The sequence below is a fragment of the Acanthochromis polyacanthus genome, chromosome 16 (genome assembly GCF_021347895.1).
Source record: "Acanthochromis polyacanthus isolate Apoly-LR-REF ecotype Palm Island chromosome 16, KAUST_Apoly_ChrSc, whole genome shotgun sequence".
Classification (NCBI taxonomy): Eukaryota; Metazoa; Chordata; class Actinopteri; family Pomacentridae; genus Acanthochromis; species Acanthochromis polyacanthus.
The window spans coordinates 15,653,312-15,677,851 of record NC_067128.1 but is presented as its reverse complement, the minus strand read 5'-3'; the positions used below and the strand labels follow the sequence as shown (position 1 = coordinate 15,677,851).

The 24,540-nt window shown below is 41.8% G+C and overlaps 1 protein-coding gene across 5 annotated transcripts in view; it reads left to right on the top strand.

The window, feature by feature from the left end:
* Window positions 1-24,540, top strand: part of myt1la (myelin transcription factor 1-like, a) — a 93,282-nt gene that overhangs the window by 35,730 nt on the left and 33,012 nt on the right. For all 5 annotated transcript variants that reach the window (XM_022196338.2, XM_022196329.2, XM_022196346.2 and 2 more), the window contains exons 7-12: window positions 8,448-8,953; window positions 11,329-11,956; window positions 13,122-13,537; window positions 15,526-15,660; window positions 19,367-19,457; window positions 24,226-24,336. In XM_022196338.2, coding sequence (XP_022052030.2) covers window positions 8,448-8,953; window positions 11,329-11,956; window positions 13,122-13,537; window positions 15,526-15,660; window positions 19,367-19,457; window positions 24,226-24,336 — 1,887 coding nt within the window. The remainder of the gene's footprint in view (window positions 1-8,447; window positions 8,954-11,328; window positions 11,957-13,121; window positions 13,538-15,525; window positions 15,661-19,366; window positions 19,458-24,225; window positions 24,337-24,540) is intronic.

Sequence of the window (24,540 nt, the reverse complement as noted above, 5' to 3'; positions counted from 1 at the left end):
TACTTTTCTTTCTCCATTGATCAGAGTGTACCTCTGAATGAACTGTTATGAAGTCGCAGCGGGATAAGCCTGCCGCCCCTGGCTCCTCTGACTCAGACACTAGAGCAGGACTAAAACCAGGGTGATTACAGGGATAGTAGAATGAATGATCTGTGCGATATTTTAAGGTGAAACTCACATTCTGGGGACATGTAAGACCACCATTAACTTGTTAAAAATGGCTGTAACATGGGACCACAGAGGGCAGCAGATTCGTGTTTGGGCAGCTATGAAACAGAAATGTAACAGAAGTAGACAAAGACAAGCATGTCTGTGTGTTTAAAATAAGTACATAGTGTGCTGTGTAACATTAGTGCAGTTTGAGTCTCGTGAGGGAAATTTAAACTCCAGCAGGTCTCTCAATAAGAATATTTTTGAATGTATCCAGATTTATCTAATCTTATTCTCCAAATCCAGCCTTCTGGTTTGAGGAGCCAGTCACAACATTTCTCCTCCTCATCCTGCTGGGATCAATAACTCCTTGAGGCAGAGACACAGTTACTGCTGTCTGTGGCACTGAATGAGTTTGGGGAGGAGACAGTCAGGTTCAGAGTCGCTGCCTCTCCCTCTCTCTCCCTCTCTCCCCCTGCTTCTGTTTTTTCCTTCCTCCCCTACCTTTCTTTGTCTCTCTCCCTTTCACTTCACCTCTCCCTCTCCCTCTCTCTTTCTCTCTGGAGGATGTCACCATGGCGACAGCACCGTGCGGATGCTGCAGTATGAGGACCAGGAGGGATGCAGCCTGTCTCCCATGGCAACCGCTAGTATAGGATGTGAACATCGTGTCGCCCACATTACAACCCCCCCGCCCCACACCCCACCTCGTATCACAGCCACCACCCAGTCTCTTATATATATCCCCACCACAACCTTTGGCACCAAAGCGTTGCTGCGGTGATGAGTGTTGGCACATGGCGTTGCCGGGGGCAATGATCCCACGAAGCCACACAAACCCAGATGTAATTATCACACCGCACCTGATATTTACAGAAGTATTCACATTTTTATTCTGATGGTACTAAAATAACAAACTAATTTAAAGAAGCAACATTAGACCACATTCAGGTATTAAGGACTGGATAGTTTATTAAAAATGGGTGAAAGCATTTTAAGTCTCATCTATAATGACTATACTGTAGTCACAGACAACAATCATGTCTGATTGGATGACAGGTGTTGGCTCCAACTCTATGTTTGATATAAATACATGCTCAAAGTGGGCTATAATAAACTGCTGGTAACCGTAGAAACAGCACAGATGATTCAGACTCGTATAGCATTTAAGTAACGTGTAGAAAATGACCTGACTGTGGGTTCAATACTGTCAGTTTACTACAAACTGCCTTTCTTTGAACAGCAGAAGGAATGGTGTCCAAGAAGAGACAGTAAGACACTGCCATGTGTTAGTATAGAGACAACATTAGACTGTAGATGTTTGCAGAGTGACAGTAATGGACTGAAGGGGTCATGGCAGACATTTTTGGGGGGATTTCCAGGTATTCAGAAATTGACAAAAATGGATGGATCCTTGTGGACCTTCAGATATCTGCAGAGACCAAAAACAGATTCCAGGTGTCCATATAACATGAAAAAAGACACTTTCAGGTGCCTTCATATGGCGTTACAAGTGTTCTCACAGAGATAAAAATGAATTTCAGGTGTCATCATGGAAATGGAAATGTAGAACTTGCAGATGCGTCTAAAGAGATGATTATGGACTTTCAGTTTTTCATGTAGACACTGGTCTTCCATATGAAGGAAGAACTCTGAACTTTCCCCAAAGAGACAATGGTGGACTGCAGGTGTCCATAGTGATTATTATGGATGTACAGATGTCCATGTATGAACAATAAAGTGTTGACATAAAACTACCAATGGACACCAAATGCCATGATAAAGACAAAAATGAGCATCCATGTAAGGATAATAATTGGCTCTACGTGTTCTTTTGGAGACAATAATGCATTCTACCTGCTCCTTCAGAAAAACAATGCTCCTCCCTTGTCCTCATAGAGACAACAATGCCCTCCTCATGTTGATGATTATGGTTGTCTAGGTGACATTCAAGCAATAACTGACTCAACCTACTCACATAGAGATAGCTATGGACTTCCAGGTGTCCTCATGAACAAACATGGACTACAGATGACCTTGAAGAGATAATTGTGAAAAATATGGTTTCTTTGCAATTCAATAAAGTACTCCAAGTGTCCTCTTAGCCACAGAAATGGACTGCAGTTGTCTTTATAAAGACTACAATAGACAACCAATAATGCAGCTCTCTCTGTTGAAGCCAAAGTTGCGGTACACTCTTCAAAAGGAATGTCTGATGTAGGGAATACAAAAAACCCTTAAATTTGTGCTAATGAAATGTTTGTGCTCAGTCTGACGATCACTAACGTCCAAATCTTTATGTAGACAACCAATAAATTATTAATTGCTCAAATTCACAGTATGTAGTCAATCATTATGCCTCAAATCAGACTGCAGCATATCAGTTTAGCAAAAAGAGGAAAACGTAATGTGTGGAGCCACCCTCTCTCTCTCTCTCCTACACATAATTACCATGCATAGTCTCTCGTCCTTGTCTGCAGCATTCCCTCGTTTCTGATCTGCTTTAATTACCACTGGAATTTTAATTGGCGGGAGACAGCAAGGTGGCCGAGGTCATGCACACACATGCACACGTAGGAAGGCAAGCTGGCAGCCTGACAGCGTATAAGGTAAAAGATGGAGGGATCATTTGAGAAAACGTGTGTGTGTGTGTGTGTGTGTGTGTGTGTGTGTGTGTGTGTGTGTGTGTGTGTGTGTGTGTGTGTGTGTGTGTGTGTGTGTGTGTGTGTGTGTGTGTGTGTGTGTTTTCTGGGAGGAATCCTGACTGCAGTGGTATACGGTGAATGGAAATTCACTACAGAACAAAACTCTTTCTCTTTCTTAATGTTATTCCAGTCTTACCAAAGCATAAATATAGTCGTGTAATTATATTTTGACTGATTACATAACATTTCTATGTATGAAGAAACAGAAACATCTAAATGCAAGCATTTAGTTGGTGAGATGAAAGATGATAATGGATATCTTTTTTCATATAAAATTGTGTTCTTGTTCGAAATACTTGGCAAATATAACGACAATACACACACTCAACAAAAATATAAACGCAACACTTTTGTTTTTGCTCCCATTTTTTATGAGATGAACTCAAAGATTTAAAACTTTTTCCACATACACAATATCACCATTTCTCTCAAATATTGTTCACAAATCTGTCTAAATCTGTGATAGTGAGCACTTCTCCTTTACTGAGATAATCCATCCCACCTCACAGGTGTGCCATATCAAGATGCTGATTAGACAACATGATTAGTGCACAGGTGTGCCTTAGACTGCCCACAATAAAAGGCCACTCTGAAAGGTGCAGTTTTATCGCAGCACAATGCCACAGATGTGACAAGATGTGAGGGAGTGTGCAATTGGTATGCTGACAGCAGGAATGTCAACCAGAGCTGTTGCTCGTGTATTGAATGTTCATTTCTCTACCATAAGCCATCTCCAAAGGTGTTTCAGAGAATTTGGCAGTACATCCAAGCAGCCTCACAAACGCAGACCACGTGTAACCACACCAGCCCAGGACCTCCACATCCAGCATGTTAACCTCCAAGATCGTCTGAGACCAGCCACTCAGACAGCTGCTGAAACAATCAGTTTGCATAACCAAAGAATTTCTGCATAAACTGTCAGAAACCGTCTCAGGGAAGTTCATCTGCATGCTCGTCGTCCTCACCGGGGTCTCGACCTGACTCCAGTTCGTCGTCGTAACCGACTTGAGTGGGCAAATGCTCACATTGGATGGCATCTGGCACGTTGGAGAGGTGCTCTCTTCACAGATGAATCCCGGTTTACACTGTTAAGGGCAGATGGCAGATGGAATGTGTGGCGTCGTGTGGGTGAGCGGTTTTCTGATGTCAATGTTGTGGATGGAGTGGCCCATGGTAGCGGTGGGGTTATGGTATGGGCAGGCGTCTGTTATGGACGAAGAACGCAGGTGCATTTTATTGATGTCATTTTGAATGCACAGAGATACCGTGACGAGATCCTGAGGCCCATTGTTGTGCCCTACATCCAAGAACATCATCTCATGTTGCAGCAGGATAATGCGCGGCCCCATGTTGCAAGGATCTGTACACAATTCTTGGAAGCTGAAAACGTCCCAGTTCTTGCATGGCCAGCATACTCACCGGACATGTCACCCATTGAGCATGTTTGGGATGCTCTGGATCGGCACGACAGCGTGTACCAGTTCCCGCCAATATCCAGCAACTTCGCACAGCCATTGAAGAGGAGTGGACAGCTGGTAAAAGACATCTCGATGTTAAGCATCCACAATTCCAGTTTGATGTCTTTTTTATTGAGAGGTGACTAATGTTGGGAAATTTTACTATCGCAAATTAGCAACAATAATTTAGTGTTTTGCTGATCCTTAGAAGACCAGTCATACATTCCATGTCAGGAAGCCGTCCGGCTCCTGACTGGTTTTTTGTTTCTGCCCCTGTCAGGATGCTGTTTCAGCTCCTGCCTGGTGTTTGTCCCTGTCTCCCTCTCTCTCAGCTGATTACCTGCTGAAGGACAGACAATTGCAGCATGAGACTCAGCTGTGGAGTAATCAGCCAACACGATTCACCTGCCTTCCCCTTTCTGTTTAAAAGTCCTCTGCTCCCCTCAGTGTGTGTGGGAGCATCACAGTTCAGACCTTCCAGGACATGGCTTTCCCCTCACTGCTTCCGTTTTCCCCAACTTTGGATGTTTGAGGATTTGTCCCCCTTGGATTCAGCTGTTTTTGGACATAAGTGGTTTTTCTTTTGTGGACTCGACTCCTTTAAAAAACTCAGAGTTTTTGGACTTGCCGAAGCTGTTTCCCTCCCTTTTGGAGGAGATTATCATTGTAGTGAGTACGTTTCCCTTGTGTGTAGATCTACTACTGAACTTTGGATTTTAGTTAAATAAACCAAATATTCACCACTTACTCCTGTTGCCTGCCTGTTGGTATCTGTGCCTGGGTTCTACTTCCACCATTCCTGACATTCCATTAGCTAAAAGTTCTTAAGCGAAATTTGTGGCCATGTTACACCAAAGTCTGTATTCTTTCCCTAACAGTATAGATAGCTGGACAATCAGCTGATCTGGCTTCCTAAGTGAGCAGGAAGTTAACCTAATGCAGCTTCTCGACTCTACTCTGAGCAGAATACTGACTTAAGCTACAGCAGGAGACTCAAATGAGACTCGCTGTTTTCTTTTTCCACTGTCTGGAGTTTGGCTTTCAGACAGCTCTTGCAGCTCATATTAACAGACCACAGAATAGAAAGCAACATGATAAGTTTGTGAGCGCTTGTCTGACGTCAGTTTGTCGGAGAACTGTGCTGACAGAAAGCAAGCGTGCCTGTTAAGTTAATACTAATCTGTACACCATTAGAAGAGAGACAGTACAGAAATGTATTACATTTTATGTGCACATGACAACCATCTAGTGTTTTTCTCAGGTGAAAATGGAAAAATAAACAAACCTGTTCTTGCTAAAATGAACCTTATTATCTCCTAATGAGGCAAATTTCTTTAAAACCACTCATTGACTTACTCTTTGCTTCATATTCTAATTTGGTTAGCGTTATTTGACCTATAATGTGTGTCACACTGTTCTGTGTTACAGTGTTTTTCTAAGGTTAGACACTTAGCCACTTCTGTTATTGTGTACGCTGGAATGATGTCAAGGTTTAAGAACACTTTAACATCATATCACTCTTTATGTTCCTTTCCACAAAATATACATGGTTCATGCATCTGACTATGATGATAATAACAGGAATAATAACAGGATAAATGAATGTAGGTAATGAAAATGTCTTTATAGGTTATATTTTTGTAATATTGATGTGATTTTTTTTTTTTATCACGAGACGGATTGCATAAGAGAAGCAGGATGAAGACAGTAATGTAATAGAATTTTTAAAGTAGCCATTACTCAGGTTGTTATTTTAGTACTACAACTGAATTCATTATTTTGATAAAAAATTTACATTTGAGTGCTTGTTTTACTAAGCAATGGTACTTTAACTTGAGTACCGTTTTAGTATTCTACGTACGTCCGAACATGATAAACATCATACATTATAGATAACAATGCTTACAGAGAGGTATATTTTGCAGCATTTGCTTTTTGTAATGGTTGCTACTTGTTTGCATCACCCACGCTTCATCCCTCTTTTCCCAAACCGGGATCATCTGGCTCCAGAAAACTGGCAACAAGTGGTAAACCCAAATTCCAGGCTTCAAAATCATCCTTTCGAAAATCTGAGTGGGTTCACAGTGACTCTAGAGACATGTTCTTTCTAGGTTAGAAAATGTCTTAATGAGCTGCCTGCACTTTACTGCTCTCAGTATATTTCAATTTATCTCAGAATATTCCCAGAAACATCTGATATCTGATGGTGGATAGTTCAGTCACAAAATAGCAGTGATAGACACATTCTCACATTGTCACTGAGCCAAATACATAAAAGAAAAAGTCTTTATTCAGCGTTACCAGCTTTTATTTTGCATGTTTGTCCAACAAACACACAACGACTTCTGTCAGAGAAGCAGCGTCACCTCCTCCATCTCGCCCTCCAAACACAAAATAAGCTCTTTCATATGGAAATGGACTAATTGATTTCCTAAAATCCACATTAAAGCCGTGTATAATTGTGCTTGCTGTTTTGGAGCAATTAAAGCAGAATTTTCCCAACAGTTAATGACTATTATGGGATTTGGGTAATTGAGGCCCCGGTTGAATAAGCTTTGTTTTTTTTTCCTTTCTGAGCGGCTGACTCTCCTCCTCAGCGAGAGCGAGTGAAAATCCTCTGCAGCGTCTTAGTGCATGAACCACAGCAGAGGGAGTCGCAGCACTTTGACCTCTGACCTTCACACACCAAACTATTTCTTCTCACGACCCTCATGATGCAGACATCACATCAGAGTCTGGGCTTCTCTGAAGAAACGTAGGCTTCTCAGAACGCTGTAAAACTGCATTCGATTTATTTTGTTGCTGCAACAGTGACATTGAAGCAAGCTGGAAAAGACCAAAATAATGAAATATTTAAATTAATGTCTTTGCTTTTTTCATATAGTACAGCATATTCTTGACATTTAAAGCTTTCTGCTTTTATGAAATATGTCACAATGACAAAAAAAATGAATTGTTATACATTGTTTTGCTTGGTTTATTTTAACATGGTTGTCACTTTAATAACCATAGAGGCACTTTGCTGAGAATGCACTGTTTTAATTTACTAAATGAAATAATTGACAATGACTTGAAACCCTCAGGGTGGGTTGAAATAATGTGCACTAGCAATGGAATCACGTTGCAAATGTGGGACTTAGATTTTAAAGAAATGTTCAGACACTCTTGTTGTGATGTGATCTTGTTGTCATGGTGTAAATAGTTTTGATGCAGCAATTTTCTTATTTTTTCAGACAATCTTCAGGTGATATCTGCCAGAGATTGGCTTGAGTTGCATTTAACATTTAGCATTGAATAATTTATTCCTTGTCATTGCATCCTGCTTCTGCAATGGTACAAGATGCCCCTCCGCAGTTTCCCAGTAATTCCTGTTTGGATTTATAATTCCAAGGTGAAACTGGCAATATTCTTTGGCAGCTGCTCGATAAACATCAGTGCCCTACACAAGTTTTAATGTCTACGGGCTGTGAAAATTTCTCAGAGGGTTTTCTTGGTGGTTCCTTTCACCAAACGAGTAAACATTTTGCAAACAGAATTTCCTTTAAAATCCTTTCTGAAAGCTTTACCTAAAACTCACAACAGCCACCTGATAGAACCACATTTTGCTGAATTGAAAGTCTAACTGTGAGCACATCAAATTTTGTAAGCTACCCAGAATTATACCCTCTTCATTTAGAACAACTCTCAATTCCTACTTTTTCTTGAAGAGCTCCCACCAGATGCTCCAGATGTAGTCATGTGTATACAAAAATATCACCTTTCTACACACTTCTATTTAACAGAAATGAAGCTCATTTTTCTTATATAGAGTTTTGACACTTTCTCTTTCAACCACCTAATACTTCTGAAATGCAAAAACCAAATATAACCAGGCTGTCCGGCCAAGTTGTGCTAATTACGGCTAAGTGCTGGGGTGTGTTCTGGCTCTGCGGGATCAAATGTGAGCCCTAATATGTTTGCCACATTTTGGCTTTGTTTTTAGACTTATTTATCCTGAGAATCACTTCCAGTTAGCTGTACAAGGGCGAGTTTTGGCCCAGAAAAGCAGAAGATACAGCAGCTCAAATGATCAAATAGTAAAATGCAAGATCAAAAACGGCTACTGATCATTTATGTGCCCTTTGTCTCACCTCAGCGTCTACGGCTGCCCACTAGCCAAAAAGAGGAAGGCTCTGGAAAAACAACCGCTGGAGCCAGCTGCCAAGAGGAGGCCCTTCCTCACCTCCTGCCCAGGTGAGGAGGAGGATGCTGGCGCCTACGCCGGCTACGTGAATGAAGCCATGGAAGTGGGGCAGGTGGGGAAGGAGCAGGGGGAGGTAGTGGAAGAGGATGATGAGGATGAGGATGGGGAGAGAGAAGGGGATGAGGAAGAAGATGGGGAGGTGGAGGACGAGTTCTCTGAGGACAACGAGGAGCAGGGAGAGGAGGAGGAGGAAGAAGAGGAAGAAGAGGAGGACATAGAGGTTGGTAGAGCAGATACAACTATAGGGGCTGCACAGGCAGAGGATGAGGAGGGGATGGATGAGGAAGAGGAAGATGTGGACGATGGTGATGATGAGGAGGAGCAGGAGGACGAGGCAGAGGAAGACGAACAGGAAGAGGAAGAGGAAGAGGAGGAGGAACTGCAGACTCGTCAGCAGGGTGAGTTCACTGTTTCTTACATTGGTTGCTTGAAGCAGATAAAATAATGGCTGATTTGAACTGAACTGACTGTAGTGTCTCACAAAACAACCCAGATGGGGTCAATACAATATTTTTTATCTGGTTAAGGTTGTTTAGACTTACTACAAGTGGAAATCTATGGGCCTAAAAACTGGAGCCAACTGCAGTACTACTAATGACCACATGAGGCTGGCTCTAAAAGTGAGTCATTGCCTGTAGACCCCAGTGTTAAAATGTCCAACGCTACAGCAGAAATGAGCATGTTTACAACCTGGTACAAAAATAATTTCAGTCTCTATAGCTAATTTCCCTGTTCCTGACAACTGTGGCGGGAGATTCTTATATAACTCCCCCATTTAAATTGCATTAAGGCTTAAAGTTATGCATTATTAACCATAACTTGGGGAGTCCGTTCCACTTCGTTGCTCATTTTTGGGTAGTGTTAGAGCTAGTAGGTGTCAGATGCTGTCATGAATGCAATGGCTGGAACCACCACTATGAGCTTCAAAACCGCCGCTCTGAAAACCTATGGTCATGTACAGTTCATCCATCTTTTTATAGTAAGTGCAGAAGGAAACTAAAACGGCTTAGCAAGAAAAGATGCTCATAACTAATCAAAACCAAAGTCACCAGTTACATCAGAAATCCCCTCTCCTTGTTGTTTGATCTGGTGTTTTTAATCACAAGATGATGTCTCTTTTCAAGATATCTATCAAGAATTTTACAAATCAGTTAATATTTGTGTGATGTGATGTTATTTTTGGACACAAAAATAGCTTTAGGCCAGTTGATGGTTTCTGCATCCATTTGGCTAGAAGGGTCATTGTTATAAGGATCCATCCAAACCCCATGAGGACATTGGCATGCTGCACTACTTTGCACACTATAAGCACAGTGACTGTACATACACTGGAATGAAAAGCAGGAAGCTTCTTGTGCACTATATATTTGTACTGTGTTCCCCATCCTTGGTGCTATTCTCATTAGGTGGTTACACTTAAAAAATGTTTTCTTCGTGTTCAGCCACACACAGCAAACCATTGTGCTGTGTCTCTGTGCAAACACTCCTGATATTAGTACGTATAGAAGTATATGAGTCACTGCTAAGTCTATACAGTAGCTGTCCGCGGCCCTAATGTGGATAATCAAAGCTTTACTCAAGGTTAAATAATGAATCACAGACTGTTTGGTTGGACGGGGGAAAAAAATGTCTCCAAAGTCTGATATTGTGATGACCCATCAGTCCACCCTGACCTGCTTTCTCTACAAACCTTGCAGGAGCAGTGATTACAATGACTGCTAGAGGTCATTTGTTGTTATCGGACATTTCCGAAAGCATTTTTCTGGTCGGGACAGTCTGCTGGATGCCAAATATCCTGTGAGGATTGCACAGCTGGATCTGTAAGGGGGTCATCATGTTTGAACAGTGTCCTGAAACTTTCCCCAAACAAAGAGTCCTACAATATGTAAAGAATCCAAAATGACATTGCTTAGACAGAAACATAAACTCAGTGGTGTTACAGATTCCATGTCTGAAAGAGGCTCATATTCAGGTCCTGTTCTGGGTCAAGCTGCTGTCCACTTTTGGTTGCTGTTTGCATCTGCAGTGGAAGAGGACAGAGTGAAGAGAGGCGATTCTCTGGTAGACCAGATGCTCTCCACTCTCCCTCCCACCACGTTTACCTCAATTCCCCCCGAACACCCCCCGTGTCCTCAATCGCTTCTGACAGCGCTTCACGAATAATCGGGAGAGGAGCTCTGCTGAGTTATTAACTCCCACCCTCACCTCCCCTCCCCTCCCTGTTCGCCTCCTCGTCTCGGCGGACGTGTCACATGTGCTCTGCCTCGGTTTCTCCTCCCGAGGATATTTATGGCTCCTGAATCGGAGCACCTCACACGCCTCCCTTTTCAATTTCTCTGCTCTCATTTGCCGTCACTGTCCCCAAAATCAACAGCGAGGCTTAGCAGGGAGAGCCGCACTGTTCTGCACAGCTCTGGGTTGTATATTTTTGTGAGTAAACAGTGGATCATAATTGGGAGCGATGCAGCTAATATATTCAAGAATAAATGTGAAAAAACAGGTCCAACAGCATTGCTGAGATGATTAGAGGCGATAAAAGCTTCATCTCCACTTCATCTGCAGGATTTGCATTCTATAAATGAACACATATTTATATTATCTGCAAAATGAATCCATTTCCTCTTTTATTTTTGAGCAATTATCTACTGTTTATGCTGTTTATCGTGAAATATACAGACGGCAACTTTGCTGATGGTAATAACTGGCTCTGATGTGGGATGCTCAAAAACAATGTAAAGCCAGACAGGTTTGTTTTTCACTTTGCTGTCTGCAGAGAACCACTACAAACCCAGTGCACAATCAAAGCTCATTCCAATTCAGAAGGACGACAACAACAACAGCTGCACCATCAGCGCAGGTAACGGCACCGGTGAGGAGTACGAGAACTACGACGAGCTGGTCGCCAAGTCACTGCTCAACCTTGGCAAGATCGCCGAGGATGCTGCCTACCAGGCCATGACTGAGTCCGAGATGAACAGCAACTCCTCCAACAGTGCTGGCGAGGACGACGACTACGAGGATGACGACGGCAGCGAACAGGGCGACAGGAAGGGCGAACTGAGCGTGGACTTGGACAGCGATGTGGTCAGAGAAACGGTGGACTCCCTGAAGCTTCTGGCACAGGGTCACGGCGCCATGCTGCCTGAAGACGGCTACCCAGAGAGCACCATGGTGGATGACGGCTGCCATGCAAACGGGCGGCCCGGCGTGGGGTTGAGAGGTCAGGCAGAGGAGAGCGAGGAGGAAGTGTGTCTCAGCAGTCTGGAGTGTCTGAGGAACCAGTGTTTCGATCTGGCTCGGAAGCTGAGTGAGACGCAGCCGTCTGATCGTCCTGCCCTCCACGCCCTCCACCACCAGCTCCAGAATCCAATGGACCAGCAGGGGGTGCACCACCTGAGCAGGTAGGAAATCTCTTCACGGTCCTATGATTACTACTGCTACCTACATATTTCACAAGAAAGGTTAGTCCATGATGACTGTCTGTTCAGGGATGAGGAGGACAATAATTATTTGTTCTGTATTTAAAATGCTACAGTGTACTTGTACATGCTGGCGGGTAAAGGGCATGTTGTCTTTAAGAAAAATCTCAAAAATTACACCATTTATCAGAGTTACAAACTGTAAAAGCAGGAAAAAAATTTTTTGAATTTAAAACTAGTCCATAATCTCCTCAGCTGTGACGTGCTGTTAGGACAGAAAATGATTCAAACCTAAGCTTAAAATCATGGTATTTCATCAAAATCACTTTTTTTTAGCATGTCTTAGTAAAAAAAAAATGTCAATAATCTAGCATTTTCACAAACCAGATGCTGGTAAAAACAAAAAAACGTGCTCTCCTTGTAGCAACTGTGAAGCTAGCAATGGCCTTTGTGCTGAACTATAGGCTGACACTTGAAAAAAAAAGTTGTACATTTTGATTGCATTTTTTTAAAATTCTTATAAAATGTTAAATCGAAGAAATTTGAATTCTGTTTTTCATTTTTTTTAATTGATATGCAGCATTATTGATTTGTCCTACACAACAAAATATGTTTTTGCGTTCTCTCTACTTCTATCTATGATTGTGCTGTTTCCATAGAAGTGCAGGACTTTATATTGTAGTGAAAATGAGCCCACAGTGTGTAAAAATGTGACAGGAACCAAAAATGCCCAGAAACTGCTTGGAGCTCAGACGATTAAAGCAGGATCACTATCAGCATATGCTGCAGGTGACTGAGTGCTCCAAGCACGTTCTTTCTCATTATTTTTTAGTTTTTGATCATATATATTATATAATGTGTCAATAGCTTATCTTATTAAATACAAGATAGCTAGCTGCAACAGATGCTGCATGCCTTACTAGCAACATCTTCTAAATGGCGTCTTCTTTTCCAGAGCAAAATAGAAAATATAATAAACCCATTTGGCGAACCGTAACTCAAATCAAAAATCTGTGGCCCTTTATTTTGTGCTAGTGTTTGAGTGGAGCAGCATCTACAGAAGACAAATTTATACATTTGCAACAGCTTGAAAACCTCAGCTTACTACACAATAGCAGTTTTTACTTCTTTCCTATTTACCTGTCAGGTATGACAGCTGCCAGCATGGTGCCCAGGAGGAGCCCAGGTCTCTGGAGCGCAGCTACTCTGACATGGTGAACCTAATGAAGCTGGAGGAGCAGCTGAGCCCGGCGTCCAGAGGCTACCCAACCAGCTGCAGCCAGGAGGGCGACGAGGACACCACGTCGGTGGCCTCCGACCGCTCGGACGAGACCTTCGACATGGCCAAAGGAAACCTGTCACTGCTGGAGAAGGCCATCGCTCTGGAATCAGAGAGGGCGAAGGTCATGAGGGACCGAATGACCTCAGAGCACACGATGCCCCGTCGGGATCACCATCACCATCGTGGCCACGGCGAGCATAGCCCGAGGCTGAGCAGCGCTGCAGAGGAGCGCAAGTCCAGGATGCAGCAGGATGGGTTGAAGAGGGCGTACTACCCTAAAGGTAGGCAGCAGAAACCCACACACTGACCCTCACTGGGTCTTTATCGATTTATGCTCAGCAAAGTTGTGAGATAAGATATGTTGATTTTTCATGTTTGCACACTTTGGACACTGCTGGAAAATCTGTCAGGTCTGATGAACAGTTTGGCACCAACTTAAAGTCCGTCTTGTCTTTTTGGTGTCTCAGATTGTGCTGTGGACGTCTATATCCACAATTTTAGGGTTTGAAATTTATAATAGTTGCTACTGTTTTGAGCTCAGACTCACAGCATAACACGTTATGAAATTCATTTCAATTTGAAACAATGATCTGTTAATGTCAGCAGCCTCTCTATATCTTCATGGTTCTACACTCAGATGTCTTGCATCTGCGAAAAACAAGCATTTTTCTAGGAGTTCTTTTAAAAGCTAGGACTGCCTTTTTCTTGTTTATACCAGAATGCCTGGACTTTAAGAAACAAATTTAGTTTCATCACGCCTCTGCAGCTTTACACTAAACAACACCAGTAACCACAGCGCCTACTAAGAAATTTTCCAACTATTTTAAAAGAAATGCGTTAAATGTTCTATACCATAATCAAACACCACATTTAAGCTTTAAAACTTAAACAGGATGACAGTTTTCTCTTACAACAAATGCTCCTCAACCGTTGGTGTTTGAACTGTTTTCACAAAATTGTCAAGCGATCATGTTTCCTTCTCAAAATTCTCCCAGTTTCACATCACCTTTTCACGTCACATTTGACCTTTAACCAGCTTTTACTGAAAAAGTCTGACCCCAGGTCAGGCGGGAGGACGTTTATCTTGTCTGCCTGACTTATTGTAATCCTAAATACCACAGCAGCCGCAGACTATCGGTTCTGTAGCAGGAAAGAAACACATAACTGTAACTTTAATGTCTGTATTTTTCCTCCCTGATTTGAACATTTCAGTGAGCATTGCTGGATTGAATGAGTTTTCTGACCCCTGGGCTCTTGAAACCTGTTAAAACCCCATTGTGTTATTTCAGAATTGCTGTACATGGCTGCAGATGAGGTAATGGGCACTCATTTTCTGCATTCAGGTCTAACACACTTTTTTTTTGCAGATGCATGGTTTTCCACTGACAGCAGCTTATGTTGTTAAAATAGGCCGGTGTGGGAACATCAGACGGCCGGCTTGTCAGGCATGAGTAATGGCAATCTGCACGGCCCGTTAGGAGAGCAAATCTCATCTGTGGGACGCTCTCTGCGGCCTATTTCTCTAAATCCACTCAAATACAACCCCGCCACCACTGGGACGGAGTCAGGACTGTGCAGTTATCACCCTCACAACAGACTCGGATGGGCTTCAGACTGCTTCATTAGGACAGGGCATGTCTTTGCTAACTCATAGAAGTTATTAGTCCACGAGAAAGCTTTCGATATAATGGGTCTGAATCTGTGCGGGGAGTGGACACTATGCTTGTCTAATTGTAGCCAGGTGTTTTGTTTTAGTTCAGTTTTTCAGCTTGATGCTGTGATCTGGATTCTTATTGGCTTGTTGCCCATTTTGTTATGTTTGTCAGTCAGTAACGAGTGATGGGTCCATCCTGCCGATGTCATTTCAGTTAAGAACAATCGGAACATTGCAGGGAAATTTTCATCTGGACTTTTTTGCCATTTTTGTCGCACTTTTCAATGAATGTAGAAGGTAGCTCGCTATCTATGTAGGAAGATGATTCGTAATCCTATCATAATAAGCTCTGATTGATCCATTGTTTCTCGAACCAACGGAAATCAGTGGGTACAACATCACGCCTACAGTTTTTGCTTTGCTAAACAAATCTGAGTTGTGGGTGGCAGTTCAGAACTAGGCTACTGGCCAAATCTGGCAGCCATAAATGGACCAGAGCTGGTTCATATTCAGTCCTTTGATGGCGGAAAACTGTGCCGACACTTGGACGCTGGTTACCTGACTCAACAACGCCTCCATTTCATTTTCGCTGTCCCATTTCTCTGTCCTTTCCAGACTCTTCCAGGGGGGAGAAGAAAGAGAGCAAGTGTCCGACGCCAGGTTGCGATGGGACTGGCCATGTGACGGGTCTGTACCCGCATCACCGCAGCCTGTCCGGGTGTCCCCACAAGGACCGAGTCCCGCCTGAGAGTAGGTCCCTGTGCTTGGATGTTATGCTGCAGTGGAAATACACCCTGCTTTAACTCAAAATAAGTACAGTCTGACAAGTCATTTCAGCTAAAACAGCACTTCAGTCCGATGTTTTAGCTTGCAATTTTAATTGTACAGTCATTTCTCGGATATGGAGCAGCTTTGAAAGTAGAAATCAGCTTGGTAAGTTAGGCTCAACTTGGGGAAGACTAAGACTCAAGTTTTCTGAGAGCTACTGCATTAGCATGGTGGCTAAATACCACAATTAAATGACAAAGAATCAACTCTGGAATAGTGCTAAATGCATTTAGCAACAAATACATACATATGAAGCACAGCATGTTAGCTAACATTGAAATAAAGCATAGACTAAAACTACTAGTTTTGACAGGGATTAGCTAGGCTAATTAGCTGCCTTACTGGTTGTTTTCACATAGCTTTGTGTATGTACAAGAGTCAAAAGAAAGTCAATGGTGTTTGTAAAAATTCTCCTTCACTTTTTTCAGAATTTGCTTCCAATATTTGGACAAATTCTTACTTTTACCATTTTCAAAGAGACCACGCTGTAAGCCAGGAAGTTGAGTCAGAAAAACAAATTTGCCAGGTATTCAGTTGTTTTAGTGAACTTAAACAGAATCTAGTATAACTAATTTAACATAAACTATGGAATTCCAGACACCAAACCAAGCCGTACGGAAATGAGGCCTCAAATGATATAGTAAACTAGTTAGTATTAGTAAATAAAGCATTGTCTCTTTGTCTTCCATTTGTTGTATTTGCCCCAGTGGATCCAACTTGATCTAGTGCCACATTCACATCATCATTCAGACTGTATTTAGATGTATTTCGAGCTACGATATCTTCTGTTTGCCAAAAACAGATCAATGATAGTTATTACCGAGTCTTAGAGTAATGCAATGATACTCCAAAGTCAGAAAAATAGGATAGTTAAAGTGATGTTAGTGATTCAGTATAAAAGTGTCCGCTCCACATCATGAGCTTTAACTCAGTCAAAATGTGCATAGCTTGAAGACCATAATCTTATTTTATTGCACCTTACAACATAAAACATATTACCTGGGGTGATCTGATCTGAAAGTAAGCAGAAAACATGTACACTGCAGTGTTCTACTTTATTATTGCAGGAAAAACTAATGTCCTGTTTTCACAGTGGTCATGGCTGCTGTAAATCTGAGTCAGTGTTTTTGATTGTAAACATGTCACCCACTTCACAGGCCAAATTAAAATAACTGTCAGAACAGTATCGACACACATATTCTGTTCTCGATTGAAGAACAAGAATTTTAAGTTTAAATGCTAACTTCAAATGACTTGTTGGATGGATTGTGTTGCATTGAAAGTTGGACAATGTTGGGCATGTTGGCTGTCCACCGTCATGCATCTGTCCTGCATGACTCAGCATTTGTGTTTTGTTGTGTTGGAAGTGTTTGCTGGGTTTGACTTGGTACGAGTGGCAAGAGGAGCTGAGCATTTGTTGTTTGATGTGTAATAGAGCATATTTGGACAACTCGTGATTTTACATATTTTTGATCATTAAAGGAGCGAAGTTCAAGATAAACTTTGATCGCTGCAAATCAACATTATTTAAATCCTCTAAAGTGAATATAATCAAGTGCTGACATGAAAACTGAGCTGTTTCTAATTAGTGTTGATAGAACAAAAAGCTGTTCAAAGTTGGTCTTATGCTCACTGTGGCATCAGAAAGAGGTTTTCTTTGTTTTTTTTCAGTTCTTGTGTCCTCCTTTACTTTCTATTCTTTCTCCTCGTCACACCTGCCTGATGTCTCGTTTTGGTGTGTGTGTTGCTGATGTAACATGAACAGCATGAAGAATCAGTTTGAACAACCTGCTGACTGCACAACCTCACTAAACGACCTGCATGAGAACACCTACGATCATCCAAACCTGCTTTAACCATGCTCACTGACCTCACAGGTAAAATCTTACATTAGATAAGATGAGACCTAATTCCTCCTGGTGGGGCAATTGAATGTCACACCTGCAAATGTCAGCAATTTACAGCAGACTAGAATAGAATACAAATTAAGAATACAAGCGATAGTAATCCAAGTCTCAAAGCTATTGCTTTGCACATAACATATTCAGCACGATTTCTTAAGTAAGGGTGGGAATGACTTTTAAATATTGAAAAATACTTAGATAAATTATGGGATATTTTGTGAAGTTGCAAAGCCTACTGAGGCAAAGACTGCATGTAAAACGAGGTATGATCAAAAACTTTCAAACACTGTATCTGATTAAAATTTGGCTGCAATTCCTGCCGCAGTAGTCTCCCGTGCAGCAATTCAGTGCTCCCAACCCTTCTGCAACGCTTGTAAGGCTCCCTGGAAGTCTTGTTACATAAACATGTCAACCACCATCTGTGATTGGTGCTGAATCTCCTAAACTGTGTCAAAACAGTGTTCCCTTTACTTGAGTTTCATTTTAGGGAAGAGGAAAAAGTCACAGGGAGCTAAATCTAGTGAGAAAGATGGGTTGAAAATTATGCTTATGTTGTTGTGACAAAAAAAAACCCTGTAATCACCGAGCTGTAACTTGGCACCAGCCATATGTCTTTTTGCCGAGTGTTCTCCCTCAGAGGCATCGAAGACGACAGTAGAACTCTGCCTTGACAATGTAACCCTGGGGGACGAAATCCCAGCAAACAATCATGTGATTGTTGAACAATGAGCACACGAATGGTGCTCGTCTGACCTGAAAACTGCAGGGGCTTCGACTGTGAAAGCTGTTTCTCCTATTGGTGGTAGCCACAGACCCACCTGTTACAGCCATGAGGGTTGGATCATCTCAGCTGCTGACTCATACAGAATATCACGTTTGTTCTCTGCTTCATCACGGAAAAATATTAGAAGCGTCATTATTCAGTAGGCAAGCAATTAAAATATGAAAAATAAATATACCTGCAGTAGACCATACAAAAGGAACTGTCTGGGTGTACAGACATGCCTGTCGAAGCTTATTCAACATGTCAGTATCTGCAAATTCTACTACAAACAAATATTTGGATCCACAGTAGTCTTTGCTTTAACCCAACAATGAGCCCTACCAGGGGCAAAATCAGAAATCTGCACTGATCACTCAACACATCGTTTTCCATCTGCATTGTCGTCAGTAGGTCTTTACAGAGCATGACAACCTTCTGCATCCAGAACTCTCATGTCACGACTTTTCATGAAATCACCGCAGTCATCAAAACGCAAATGTGAATTGTATTTCCCCAGCAGGAAGGATTACATGGGGCAGACAAGAGTACAAACAGAGAACAGTTTGAAGGAAAGCTGGTGGAACAAAATAGACAAAGAGGCAATACACTTACCTTGAACTTGAATTACGTTTTAAAACAAGATATTTTCTGCTGGGAGCAAAAGCAAACCTGAAACTAAGGTGTTTAAAAATGAAACAAACAGATTAATATATGTTTACTTCCTGCTGTCGACACATAATCTTTTCACTGTCTGACACAGCACTGTATGCCTTGTTGCAGTGTTCATGCTCATTTTGTGAATTATTTGGCCCATTGTCGTGTCAGTTGTGCAGCTGTAGTTTATCATGTAAGTGGTGCAGCTGTAATCTGTGCATGTCTAACCGCCGAGCTGAAAGCCCGTTAACTCTCCTGTCTGCTCCTAACCCTCGCTGTCTTTCTCACCTTTTCCTGTCTGTCAAAGTCCTTGCCATGTATGAAAATGTTTTAAAGTGCCCTACTCCTGGCTGCTCTGGACGGGGTCATGTCAATAGCAACAGGAACTCGCATCGCAGGTGAGTGAGTGGCCTTCAGCCCTGCTGCTGTCAGCTGAACCACAACTCCGGCGTGTAAATGTGGCTGATTTACCGTACAAATACTGTCTGTGTGTTGTTTGAGTAATTTCAGGTCAAACTGAGTACTGATACTTAGCTCCTACATGGGCTCCAGTGTTCTCCTTCCACCTGGCACTGCGGTTTCCTCCCACAGAAAAAAAACATGCAATTTAGGTTAAATGAGATCTCTAAATTGCCCATATGCATGAATGTGAGCCCAGTGTCAGCTGAGATTGACTCCACCACCCCCTCAATCCTCTAAAGGGGAAGCAGGTATAACTAATGGATGGATGAATGCAGAGCTGCTGTGATTAGTCAGCATAATTATAGACGTCCAAGCTGAATCAACATCAATATTTTTAACTGCTGCGTGTGCCATCACTTCAGTCATTTTTGGTTCCAGTCATTGCTGTCGGCACTATTGCTGGCTGTAGTGGTGGCAGCAAAGTCGAAATAAGTTCAGTGTAAGACTTTCCAAATACCCAAGACTCCAAAAGTATGGGAGTACTTCAAATGATCACTAAACAAAAAGGGGACTTGCACAGTGCAATGCTTGAGGCACAATTTGCTTCTCTCCTACTCCCTGTGCTCACATGTACTGTATTTTAATTTAACTGAATTCCCAGTAAAGCTGTTCTCATTCACATATTTTTCTGTTTCTGTTGTCAGTAAACAGAGTGAGTATAAAATAATGTCAACATGTGCCTCATTAAGACTAAATGATAACCAGCAGGCTCATCTAACGTGCTGCTTTGCACTGTTAAGTCCTGAATTTTTTAGTGTGACATCATCTGACAAATTCACTATAAACATAAGTTAAAGATGACAGCTGTACTTTCAATTCAGCTGCTTTTCCAGAGTTCAGAGCTTCTACCAAAGTCATAGAAAGATTACGCAATAAGGAAGAAGGAAATTTCTTTTGCTGCTCTGTGCTTTTAAAAAATCCTCTAAGTCCACATTGTACCTTTTTATAGAAACTTGGGCTTGTGTAATGCTTCTTTATATTTACTTTCATCATGGTGGAGTTTCACTATACAGTTTGTCAAAATAAAATTAACTTAACTAAAATTATCATTTTGCTTTTTTGAAGGAAAAATAATAATTTAGATTAATTATCTAATTGATATACAGACACTAGATTTTTAAAAAATGGTGATTTAAAATTAATTTCTGATAGTCGTAGATGGATGTTGAATGCTTCAATGCAAGTTGAAGACAATTCACAAGCATCATAAGGTCCTGAATGCTGATTATAAAATGACATTTGAGTTGTTAAAAGTCCAAGTCAGGTCTTCAATACTGTGATATAAACTCAGAACTACGTATGTCTATGTCTTAGGTCTATTATGCTGCACTGTTTTTTCTTCCACTTTTAAAACCTGAAGGAAAAAAACAAGTGATCACTGGTTTTGCACAAAAATATCATATGTGAGATTGCTGGGTCTGGTTTTTAACTTGCCAATGGTGGCATTTTCCTGACTAGTGAAAGTGCTCCACGCAAGATTTTAGGGGCTTTATTTTGACCCTGATTGTAGAAAAGGGTCACATTTACTTTCATAGAAAATTGTTTCTGTTTCCAGTACGTACATGCAAAATCACTGAACCCTTTTCAGGTTAAGGTGCATGTGGGGAAGAGGCTTAAATTTTAATTTTGTCTTATTTGAGCTGTGTTTGCGTCACATCAGCAGTTCAGCTGTTCAACACAGAGCAGAACACAGCAGCAAGTGCACACACACACACACACACACACACACACACACAGACATGCATATTTTTGAATTATGTAAAGTGATTAGGTTTCGCGCTTATATTCTCACACATACACACAGCTTCAGATCACAGACACACACACACACACACTGTATTACTGGCACACACATGCACACACATACGGTCAGACACTTACAAATTAGCACACAGACAGCAGCACACGTGCGCTGGCAGACAGAGCATACACACACACACACACACACATACACACACACTCAGACGTAGCTGCAGGGTGTGTTATGTAGCACAGCTCCACTGGGAGAGGAAACAAAGCACTAGCTAGCTAGCTTAGCTACTGTTAGCTACCAGCTCGCACAGCTTTCATGTCTGGCAGTCGCCATGGAAACGCCTTCATAGCAGCAGCAGCAGGCACGCCGTGCTGATCTGTCACACACTCCTCACACTCTTTTAAAACGAGTGTGTATGTGTGTTTGCCCGAACAATATTTCATTCTCTCTGTGTGTATGAAGCAATTAGGAAGCACCCAGTGTTCAGAGTGCGAGAGAGCAGAAATGGATCATTTTGAATACAAAGTTTGTTTCAACCAATCAGCTTCTCCTTCACCCTGAATTCATGCCAGATGAGCATCAGCAAGTCACACATTTAAGTGACTCATATAGTCAGAAATATATGAATATTTGGGCCAGCACTCCCTATTTTAATGTCATTATTTAAATTTCAAGTTGCTGTTTTCAGTTTTAAATGGATGAACTTAGAACTGTTGGTGAAATTTTGCACTGCTAAATGAAAGTAATCTGATCCATCATTCAATCAGTCATTGCAGATTAAACAGTTGATTAAAAGTAGTAGATTTGTGTGATCTGAGTGGCTTCCTGTGAGGCTACACTTGACTGGAATATTTTAAGAAATATTAATTGATTTTTAAAAAATTGAAGGTGTCACCTGTTAACACTTGTCTTTGAAAACTGGTGTGAAATGACAGTTTTGTTAAATGGAAGTGTTTGGTGGGGCAGATCACCATAAAAACACCACAATCACTGGAGAAAACAGCGTTTGTGTGGTCTGGCCCTCACGGCATCCTCTTATCAGTAAACAGGCATTCCAAAATAGCTAGTTTGTCAGAATAAATCATCAGTTATTACTCCGCCAAGGAACACGGCAGAGTTATGTGACAATCGGCGTACGTTTGTCTGTTTATCTGTGCGCAACATTACTCAATAACAGACAAACAGATTTGTATGAAACTTTCGGGGAAGGTCAGAAATGACACAAGGACCACTTGATCAGATTTTGGCAGTGATCCGCCTTATAGTCTGGATCCACGGATTTGTTAAAGATTTCTGTATCATTGCAAGATAGTGGTGTCACTGTAACTATGACAACAAGTGAGCGCTGTTTGTGGCAGTCACATAATTGTAATCCCACTACAAATCCACCGCTGTGAACTTATTGGGACTATCCATCAGAAATCAAATGACCGAGCAGCCTTGTCGGACTACTGTGCTCTCTGTGTGCTTTTCTTGTTTATTTAGTAACCACTCATTTAGTAGCAGTTAGTCACTTGTTGAGCAGTGAATAAAGAGTTACTGGGCACAGAAAAGCCAGTAAGTAATCAGTCTATCGCATTCAATAAACTAGACATGCAGGAGTCGGTAACGAATCTGTTTAGGAACTTGTCAGTTTACAGGATAAGGATAAGTCAGACAGTTGGTAAAGAACTCAACGAGCAGTCAGTCAACTAGTAGATCAGTTAGTCGTCCTATAAACCCATCAGTCTGTAAACCAGTCAGCGAGCCAGCAAACCAGCCAAACTATAGACCTGTGTACAAGTCAGTCAGCAAGTAAACCATTTAGTTGGGAGTAAACAAGTCAGAATTGTTATCCTGTAAACTAGTTAGTGGCAGTAAATGAGCTAAACCCTGTCTACAAAACAGACAGTCAGTAAACCAGTCTAACCATTAATCACTAAACCTCTGAGTCAGATAATCAGTCAGAGCCTTAGCCTATCAACAAATAAGGCAGGTGTGAAATACGGCCAAACCTTCGACTAGTAAACCAGTCAGTAAACCAGTCTGTGAACCCACTCATTTAGTAACCACTCATTTAGTAGCAGTTAGTCACTTGTTGAGCAGTGAATAAAGAGTTACTGGGCACAGAAAAGCCAGTAAGTAATCAGTCTATCGCATTCAATAAACTAGACATGCAGGAGTCGGTAACGAATCTGTTTAGGAACTTGTCAGTTTACAGGATAAGGATAAGTCAGACAGTTGGTAAAGAACTCAACGAGCAGTCAGTCAACTAGTAGATCAGTTAGTCGTCCTATAAACCCATCAGTCTGTAAACCAGTCAGCGAGCCAGCAAACCAGCCAAACTATAGACCTGTGTACAAGTCAGTCAGCAAGTAAACCATTTAGTTGGGAGTAAACAAGTCAGAATTGTTATCCTGTAAACTAGTTAGTGGCAGTAAATGAGCTAAACCCTGTCTACAAAACAGACAGTCAGTAAACCAGTCTAACCATTAATCACTAAACCTCTGAGTCAGATAATCAGTCAGAGCCTTAGCCTATCAACAAATAAGGCAGGTGTGAAATACGGCCAAACCTTCGACTAGTAAACCAGTCAGTAAACCAGTCTGTGAACCCACTGAGTGTGAAACTTTATGTCAGTCAGTCTGTAAATGAGTCAAAACATCAGTCAGTAAAGCAGTCATAGAGTTATCATTAAGTAGGACGCTTCTAAATCCATAATTCATTCTGAACTGCTGTTACTGACAGTAGAACTGCTCTTCATTCAGAGCCAGATGCTCTATGTGTGCTGTGTGTGTGTGTGTGTGTGTGTGTGTGTGTGTGTGTGTGTGTGTGTGTGTGTGTGTGTGTGTGTGTGTGTGTGTGTGTGTGTGTGTGTGTGTGTGTGTGTGTGTGTGTGTGTGTGTGTCAGCATGTGTCAGTACAGTATGTAACCAGGCCATGTTCTGTCTCCTCCGTCCCTCCTTTCTCAGTCTGTCCGGCTGTCCCATCGCTGCTGCAGAGAAGATGGCAAAGGTCCACGAGAAAAGTCACTCAACTGACAGCGGCAGCAAGACCAATCAGACGTCAGACCGTGTCCTCAGGTACCACCCACTCTGACGCTGAGAGATGACAATAAACAATATGTTTTAAGAACAATGATGTGCTTTGTAATGCATCACATTCTCTAATTGTCACAGGGTAATGAGGGACACCAGATGGTGCATTAAACTCAGAAACAAGGAATACCTCATCTTGTTCATTAGCATCTTCAGTTTTGGAGGAAATTGTTTTCTGTTTTCTTTATT